A 9,855-nucleotide genomic window follows, 5' to 3' on the forward strand; every position below is an offset into this window, starting at 1 on the left:
TACTTTTGTATCTTTGGGGTAAATACCCACTAGTGCAATTGCTGGATCATACGGTAGCTCTATTTTCAACTTTTTGAGGAACCTCCATACTGTTTTCCAGAGTGGCTGCACCAGCTTGCATTCCCACCAACAGTGTAGGAGGGTTCCCCTTTCTCCGCATCCTCGCCAACATCTGTCATTTCCTGACTTGTTAATTTTAGCCATTCTGACTGGTGTGAGGTGGTATCTCATTGAGGTTTTGATTTGGATTTCCCTGATGCCGAGCGATATTGAGCTCTTTTTCATGTGTCTGTTGGCCATTTGGATGTCTTCTTTGGAAAAATGTCTGTTCATGTCTTCTGCCCATTTCTTGATTGGATTCTTTGTTCTTTGGGTGTTGAGTTTGATCAGTTCTTTATAGATTTTGGATACTAGCCCTTTATCTGATATGTCATTTGCAAATATCTTCTCCCATTCTGTCGGTTGTCTTTTGGTTTTGTTGACTGTTTCCTTTGCTTTGCAAAAGCTTTTTATCTTGATGAAGTCCCAATAGTTCATTTTTGCCATTGCTTCCCTTGCCTTTGGCGATGAGAAACGGTAAAAAATCTTGAAATGGCTGGCTGATGGCTTTTGTTGAGAGGGTTAGAGGGATCTGGGGTGTGCAGTTTAGGGAGGAAAAAATACAAGGAGTAAGTTAGTTGGGTTTCAAATGTATAAAGGATGTGTTTTTGAGAGAGAGAGAGCGAGAGCACAAGAGCATAAGTGGGGGGAAAAGGGAAAGAGATTCTCTCCTCCCTGTGTGGGGCTTGATCTCAAAACCCTGAGATCATGACCTGAGCTGAAACCAAGAGTCGGATGCTTAACTAACTGAACTACCCAGGCACCCTAAAGGATTTTTTTAAAAGATTATATTTATTTACTTGAGAGAGTGCACACATATGAGCAGGAGGGAGGGGCAGAGGGAGAGGGAGAAGCAGGGAGCCCGATATGGGACTCGATCCCAGGACCCTGAGATCGTGACCTGAGCTGAAGGCAGATGCTTAACTGACTGAGCCACCCAGGTGCCCCTAAAGGTTTTTTTTTTTTTTTTTGAAGAAAATAATGTTCCGTGTCAGTTGAAGACTATGTGAAAGGACGCGCAGGTAAAGAGCACTTCATGTTGGGCCAGAGGAGTCATGTCTTGCCATCAAGTCTAAGGAATAATAAATTGGGAGGCTGTGAATATTCAGCACAAGGGAGAAGTCTAGAATGAGTTACTGTTCAAGGTGGCTGTGGGTCCGTTGACTGTGACTGTAATTTCCCCCATTTAATTTTGAGCAGATATGTTTCTTCATTCTCAGTCTAATGTTCCCTAAGATGGCAATAGAGTTTTAGAACCAAAGACAGGTAGTTCAGCTCCGTATCTTACAGACAAGAAAACAGAATCAGAAATGAGACGTGTGTTGTCATAGGACTGCCTGCTAAGGGCCAGAACGGTGTCCAGAGCTCAGGCTGCTTTTCAGGGCCGGGTGGTGGGGAGGGGTCATAGTCCCAGAGGAGAGTATTTTGAGAATTGCTGTTTAATACAGTAAGATTGCTGTGTACCGAAGGGTGTGAGGGGGTGTAAGTTTCATTGATTTATGAAATGTCCTTTTTCTTTGTGTAGTATGAACCCAGAGGACCTGGTCGGCCCTTGTACCAAAGAAGAATCTCATCTAGCTCAGTCCAGCCTTGTTCTGAAGAAGTAAGCACTCCTCAAGACAGTCTTGCTCAGTGTAAAGAGCTTCAGGACCATAATAACCAATCTTCTTTCAACTTTTCATCCCCGGAGTCCTGGGTAAACACCACCTCATCTACCCCCTATCAGAACATTCCGTGTAATGGATCCAGCAGGACAGCTCAGCCCAGAGAGTTGATAGGTAAGACAGAGTTGGTGGGTTGTTAAAACTGCAATTTTAACTACTCAGCTCCTGGATATTGGAGTTTTTCTTCTCCTCCCCCAGCCCATTTACATTATTGTCTTGGAATAATATTTAATGCTCATAGCTCATAGGTGTGTCTCAGGCATACAATGTTAATTGGGACTATATTGAGTCCATATTTAGGGTCTGGAAGGGAAGTAGATCTGTCTCTGGGAGCTCATCACTTTGATCATTTTGACCTGTGAATGAATGAAAGAAGCAATGGAATTTAAAGTGTATTTCTAAATAGAATCACCTTTGCTTGGGAGAAGTTTGTTTTCTGGCTTTTTATTATTTTATTCATTCATTCATTCATTCATTCAGGATTAGGGGTGGGAGGAATTGGTTGGGTCAGTTTTCAAGGTTTTATTGTCAATAAAGTCGTTTGCTACACAATAGAGTTTGGCCAGGAGAGAAACTAATAAAGTCCAACATTTTGAGATTTAGAAACCTTGTGTTTATTCCTTGTATTCTAATGAACTGAGAAATCCAAAGCTAAAGAGAAAAAAAAAAAAGGCATAGGAAGGCATTGGAATGGCCCTATACTGTATTGTTCAGTAGAAGTTTAAAGTCTTTAGCCTTAAACTTTTATCTTTCCTCCCTTTCCTCTTTTTTTTATATTAAATGTAAGGAAACAAATGATACTATTTGAGTTCTCCAACCTGTAGCCTTCTCTTTGTGGGCTGTAGACGTTGATCTTTGTGAACAAGCCTGTGATCTTTGTTGGATGAATTTCTGCCCTGGTGGCATCAGCCTTTGTATTTGAATTTAATTTTGTTCATCTTTAGAATGTGAATCTATTGTTTCTGTAACTGGCCCATTTTTGAGTATGTGCCATATAAGCATATTTTTAGAACAATAGACATAATAGGACAAAAGCATTAGAAAGATCTTGGTTTTGTTTCCTGGCAAGAGACATTGTCATTTTAATTTTTAAACATTCATTAATACCTACAATGTATAAGGTGCTGTATTTTTCCTGGGGTTGCTTTGTCATTTTAAACGTCTGACATATATACACTCATGTTATCATACCTGACTTTCCTGAGAAACATCTCAATTACAAATCAGTGATAAGGATTTGTTAATTTTTAGTTGTTTTGTTTATTATCATTTATTTATTTATTATAATTTTTTTATTTTTAAATTTATTTTTACTTAAAAATTTTTTTAATTTAAATTCATTTAGTTAATATATATTGTATTATTAGTTTCAGGGGTAGAATTCAGTGATTCATCAGTTGCATAGAACACCCAATGCTCATTACATCACATGCCCTCCTTTATACCCATCACCCAGTCACCCCATCCCCCCATCCACCTCCCCTCTAGCAACCCTCAATTTATTTCCTAGAGTTAAGAGTCTCTTATGGTTTGCCTCCCTCTCTGTTTTTCTCTTATTTATTTTTCCTTCCCTTCCCCTGTGTTCATCTGTTTTGTTTCTTAAATTCCACATGGGTGAGATCTTATGATATTTGTCTTTCTCTGACTGACTTATTTCACTTAGCATAATACACTGTAGTTCTATCCATGTCGTTGCAAACAGCAAGATTTCATTCTTTTTGATGGCTGAGTCATTATTATAATTTATTTTAAAAACAACATTCTTTCTCTCTTTTTTTTTCCTCCCACCTTAAATTTTAGGATAACTTTTGGCCCAAATCAGTAAAAACCTGACTTGAACTGATAAGGTAGAAAGTTTCTAAATAACTGTCCAAAGCACATGTCATTTTATGGTATCCTTTCCACAAATATACAGTTGTTATTTTGTCATTACTAGCAGACAAATTGCAGTATTCTTTAGTTGAAAGTAACAGTTAAATGTTAAAAAAATGAACTCAAGACCATGAGTATACTGAAGCACAACTTCCTGTCCATCAGTATTTATTTATTTATTCATTTTTAGAGAAATGCAGCCATTGCCAGTGGTGAATCAGAAAGAAAACAGTCACCACATGGGAAACTTCTTTCTGAAGTTTGAGACTTCTTGAGTTAAAGAAAACTGCTTATATCGTATTGGTTTGGAATTTAAAAGTGGTCATTGTGTCTGATGCCGTATTTTCTCCACAATTGAAAGTCTGAGAGCAGAGAATTGTCTTTGACCTTTTTGAACTTTGGATTTCCTGTTTTGTCACTGATCACACTTCAAGCTCTTGGTGAATGTCTGCTGAGTAAGAAGATAATGCAAATAGGTCCTGTACGCTTGAGGGGTGGGTGGGCGGTCTGGTCACACTGCCCAGCCTTTACACCTGGTGATGCCCACCGGGGGACAATGGGTACTTTATCAGACATTCTCTAGTAATGTACGGATGAAAATTTAAGATTAGATAGAGATATGCACTTTGAAAAATATCACTGGGTATCAGATTAGTAATAGTTTTTTTTTGTTTGTTTGTTTTTTTAAAGATTTTATTTATTTATTTGAGAGAGAGAATGAGGTAGAGAGAGCATGAGAGGGAGGAGGGTCAGAGGGAGAAGCAGGCTCCCTGTTCAGCAGGGAGCCCGATGCGGGACTCGATCCCGGGACTTCAGGATCATGACCTGAGCCGAAGGCAGTCGCTTAACCAACTGAGCCACCCAGGCGCCCCCAGATTAGTAATAGTTTTAAAGGATAGTTTCTCTTATCTAGAGAATATGTGGTAAGTCACATTAATAGAGATCTCGAATTTGTGGTTCAGTAAGAATGTAGGCATTAGGTTAAACTGCCTCTGGAGTTATTTTGTAAGTACTGATTATTTAGTTGAAAATAGTTTAAACTCTAATTATATTGTCATGAAAACGAGAGCATGGTTAAATAATAAATCTTAGTAAAGTAAATAAAAACAGTAAGTTTTTGAACCAGCAATAAAATATTTATGTGTTATATTAGGTAGTACAGGCCACTGTTACATATTGAAATGTCTGGCATGTTCGTTTTTTATGTTTCAAGTTTTTACTTAAATTCTAGTTAATTAACATATAGTGTAATACTCATTTCAGGAGTAGAATTCAGTGATTCATCATGAAATGTTTGTTAAACTAATGCTCTTAAAAATAATTGTTTTGCAAAATCAGTGACATCTAGCTGGACAAGAGAAAAATGTTCCAAAAATATGTTACGTGGTTTAAACTAAAATTTTTTTTAAGATGTTATTTATTTGAGAGAGGGGGTGGGGGGTGAGAGAGAGCATGAGCGGTGGAGGGAGAGGGAGAAGTTGACTCCCCTGCTGAGCAGGGAACCTGATGTGGGGCTCGATCCCAGGACCCTGAGATCATGACTTGGGCCGAAGGCAGATGCTTAACTGACTGAGCCACCCAGGTGTCCCTAAAGTAATTTTGAACAGTTTTATGAATTAAAAAAAAAAAAAGGGCGCCTGGGTGGCTCAGTTGGTTAATAAGCGACTGCCTTCGGCTCAGGTCATGATCCTGGAGTCCCGGGATCGAGTCCCACATCAGGCTCCCTGCTCAGCGGGGAGTCTGCTTCTCCCTCTGACTCTCCTCCCTCTCATGCTCTCTGTCTCTCAGTCTCTCTCTCTCAAATAAATAAATAAAATCTTTAAAAAAATAAAATAAAATAAAATAAAAAGATTTTATTTATTTTTAGAGAGAGAGAGAGCGCGCATAAGCTCATGAGGAGGGGGAGGGGCAGAGGGAAAGGGAGAGAGAGAATCTCGAGCAGACTCGAGCTGAGCACAGAGCCCAATGTGGAGCTTGATCCCACGACTCTGAGATCATGACCTGAGCTGAAATCAAGGGTCAGATGCTTAACCGATTGAGCTCCTCAGGTGCCCCTGAACAATTTTATGAATTTTTAAAGTTTTAAAATAGTACTGCGAAAATAGCATATTAAATCAATGAAATGCGAAGACTAAAAAATGAAATATTTTCACTTTAACATCCCAATACACAAATAGATAATAAACATAGGAAAAAAAATCATAAACACCAGTAATCAAAAGACATGCAAATTAGAGCTACAACAAGGTATTTATTTATCAGATAGACTAAGGCTAAACAAGTAACACCAGTCTCGTGACTGGGTAGGGAAATGAGCAGGCATTGTTGGCGGAGTGTGTATAGGCAGTATGTGTCTGCAGGGGAGTTTGGCTGTAGTTACCGAAAGCTTTAATTGTGTGTATACCTCAGGACTCAGGCATTATACTTTCAGTGTTGATCGTAAGGAAGTAGTCGTGAATATTTGTCTGTAATAAATATTTGTCTATAATAACATTTATCACAGTATTTAAGGTGAAAAATTGACTATAATCCAAATTTCTAAAAATGAGAGGTTACTTAAATAACTTATGAAGTATCGGTGGTATATGATGTCTTTAGGAAGAAGCACACCAACAAGTTAAGGCTTATCTGTGGTATATGGGAATGTGGCCTTTTTCTTTTTTTTTTGTTTTTGTTTTTGTTTTTTGTTTTTTGTTGGGTTTTTTTGTTTTGTTTATTTATTTGACAGAGAGAGAGACAGCGAGAGAGGGAACACAAGCAGGGGGAGTGGGAGAGGGAGAAGCAGGCTTCCTGCGGAGCAGTGTTCCCGATGCGGGGCTCGATCCCAGGACCCTGGGATCATGACCTGAGCCCAAGGCAGAGGCTTAACGACTAAGCTGCCCAGGCGCCCCCTCTTTGGCTTTTTCTGTAATTTCCAAATTAACCTCAATGAATATGTATTATGATTATAATCCAATACAATATTAGTGAAGGGTAGTAGAATTTGCCACCCTCAAATAGGCTTTTTTGGCATAAAGATTATTTTAGGCTGATTATTTTTAAGAAACTATAGACACAGAAGCTCTAAAAACTGGGTGAGAGTTACCCTTTTGTAAGAGAGATTTACATTTACAAGGGAAATCTCTATTTTTAAGAGTATCTCCCTCTCTGTACCAGGAAGAGAAGGATGATTCTAAATTTCTGGAAACTATCCATGGAGAAGACAACAGTTTACCTTAAGTTAACTTAACCCTGCATAAGAACCTTACCCTTGTTCACTGTGCTTTTCCTGGTAACCTTGCATAACTGCCCTCTACCCCCAACGTCTTCTTTTGCCTTTAGCTGGAGATGTTACTTTAGTTGCTGGCTTGGGCCATTTTGGGGAGTTATTCAGGTTTCCTGGATCTCCCTCATGTATACAGAAAGTATGCATGTTTATTAAACTTTTGTTGTTTTTCTCTTGTTAATCTGTCTTACTATGGGGGGGGGGGTGTCTCAGCCAAGAACCTACAAGAGTAGAGGGAAAATTATTTTTCCTCCCCCCACTTCAGTTAAACATTGAAAAGATTGAAAAAAAACAGTGTTTGAAAACAAGTCATGGTTTAGTGGACAATAAAATTAGGAAGAGTGGAGTTGAATCTTAAAGGATGTTAAGAATCAGGCAAATTACATACAGGAAATGTGAAGAAAAATTTATAGCCGTTTTTCCTCCACCATATTCTTTGTTTACTTACGTATTACAAGAAAAGGAAGCATTTTTAAGAAATGGAATCTAATGTTACTATTACTTAGGTTAATCATAAGATCTGTTTGACCAGAGTCTGCATATACAGCTCCTTTCTATTTAAAAAAGAACATGTATGTTCCCACTTTCAAAGTTGAGCAGTTAATATAATAAACATCACAGTGTACGCATATCAAATTAGTTTTTTGAAGCAAACCTTCGTCTTTGACCTTTAGTTTTATATGTTAGCTATTCCAGTTTACATAGTTAATTCTTTTGCAAGTGTTATTAATGAGATTGAGACATTTGATTAGATGTGTTGTGATTTCTTTTTTTTTTTTTAAGATTTTATTTATTTATTTGACAGAGAGAGAAATGGTGAGAGCAGGAACCCAAGCAGGGGGAGTGAGAGAGGGAGAAGCAGGCTCCGCGCTGAGCAGGGAGCCTGATGCGGGGCTCGATCCCAGGACCCTGGGATCATGACCCGAGCCGAAGGCAGATGCTCAACGACTGAGCCACCCAGGCGCCCCTAGATGTGTTGTGATTTCAACATTCTGTGGCAGAAGTGGTCTGTCCTCGTGGCTGTACTATCACTGAGTTCCCGGAGATGGGAACCAGTTGTGATACCCTAAGCTGACCGGATGGACGAATGTTGCTGGGCGTGCCCTTAAATCTGTATTACTGTTCTCTGCTTTTAGTTCCACCCAAGACCGTCAAAGCCCCTGAGGATCAGCTGAAGTCTGAGAACCTCGAGGTGTCCAGTTCCTTCAACTATAATGTGCTGCAGCACCTCGGCCAGTTCCCCCCTCTCATGCCCAACAAGCAGATGGTGGAGTCGGCCAACAGCAGTAGCCAGCAGGGCTCTGGGGGCAGCAAGCCCACCATGTCCTATGCCAGCGCTTTACGGGCCCCTCCCAAGCCCAGGCCCCAGCCTGAGCAGGCCAAGAAGAGCAGCGACCCCCTGTCTCTATTCCAGGAACTTAGCCTGGGGAGCTCATCAGGCAGCAATGGCTTTTACTCCTATTTTAAATAATCACTTTTTTTTTTCCCTCAAGGGAGAATGTTTTAATTTCTGTTTGTATCAGTAGAATTAAGATAGTTGGACTTCATCTATAGATGCACAGTTCCCTTTGTTTTAATATTAAATACGTTTCACTTAATTGCTTTGCTGCTAGACTTGCAACTAATTTTTTTAAAAGTATATTCCATTATTTTGCATTTTTGACGTGAGTCTTTTGACAGCTTTTATGTAGAATAAAAAATATTTTTAAATTTGTGTATTGTTACATATGTTTGCATCAAGCTAGCAGCTAAGAGGTTAATTGTGCAACTATAAAAAAAAAGAAAAAAAACTTTGTCTAAAATGTATTTAAAAAGAAAAAAAATTGTAAGTAGCATTTACATTTATTCAATAATATTACCATATGCTGGGTTTCTGTACCAGAAATGGCCAGTTGATGTACAAATGTATGTTATTTTTGCTTAAATTCATTTAAAATTTTTTAAAATAAAGGGGCAGCATCTTCTAAATACTTTAAGTTTTATCAGCTTTTTTTTTTGTGACAAGATGCTGCATTCTAAAACTTTTATAGTTTTAGACTATGTATGATGTGCTGTTGTAATCTCCATCCACTGTAGGATAGAGTTAAAGGCATTCTTTGCAGGTGTATTTTGTATGCCACTGTTTTTTGTAACATGAAAAAACATTGGCATATTTAGTTATTTTTTGGACAAGCTATACTTCAAGCTTGTTTTTAACGTTAATTTGATAGTGTGTGTGTGTTTTTTTTTAAACAAATCATGAAGCTGAAAAATTTTTAGGATTGTTGGTGCTTAGTAGACTTGATAACTATTTTAAAAATGCGTGAATTTAGTAAAATCCTTTTTTTCTCACTATGCATGTGTAAATGTTTGTAATCTGGCTTTCCCCTCCCCCCTCCAGTGGTATAAAGAATTGTGCCGCTTTAAGGTTTGTTTTTTTTTTTCCCCCCTCCAGTAAAAATTTTGGTACCTTATTTGATGTTTACATTAAAATGTGACATTATATATGGCAATTCAAATATTTTGCTAACTGTTTTGTTTGAGGAACATCATTAAAAAGAAATATAATGTTTGTCCAAGATGTATCAAAATTCATCAAAATCTGGGGCAAAAAACTACCCTTGTTTTTCATGTCTTTTGATTCTTATAAAAATAACCCCACTGAACTTGTATAAAAATATAAAATTTAAATAGCTATCTTAAATATTCTACAGTCTAAAAATTGTTTTGAATGAACTTTGGTAAAATCCAAAGGAAAACATTTACCCTCTTGAAACTTGTAGTCTTGTAACACATTTGAAAGAATGCATGTCCTTATTGTTTTCCTGATTTGGTAGTACTACTTTTATACTTCAGAGATATCTTGAAACTACAATATAACTTTTTTTTTTTTAATAAGATAAGGTTGGAAAACATTGCTAATGAACCAATGGATCCTGATGATCCATTCAAAAATAGTTTTTTGGAGCACTGCTT

At 38.0% G+C, this 9,855-nt stretch overlaps 1 protein-coding gene across 5 annotated transcripts in view; it reads left to right on the top strand.

The window, feature by feature from the left end:
- HELZ (helicase with zinc finger) overlaps positions 1-8,681 on the top strand; it is a 159,085-nt gene extending 150,404 nt beyond the window's left edge. For all 5 annotated transcript variants that reach the window (XM_032429922.1, XM_032429925.1, XM_032429926.1 and 2 more), the window contains 2 exons: positions 1,625-1,877; positions 8,037-8,681. In XM_032429922.1, coding sequence (XP_032285813.1) covers positions 1,625-1,877; positions 8,037-8,371 — 588 coding nt within the window. In that variant the 3' untranslated portion in view covers positions 8,372-8,681. The remainder of the gene's footprint in view (positions 1-1,624; positions 1,878-8,036) is intronic.
- The last annotated feature ends 1,174 nt before the right edge of the window (positions 8,682-9,855 follow it).

Source organism: Phoca vitulina, unplaced genomic scaffold, assembly GCF_004348235.1.
Source record: "Phoca vitulina isolate PV1807 unplaced genomic scaffold, GSC_HSeal_1.0 scaffold41, whole genome shotgun sequence".
NCBI lineage: Eukaryota > Metazoa > Chordata > Mammalia > Carnivora > Phocidae > Phoca > Phoca vitulina.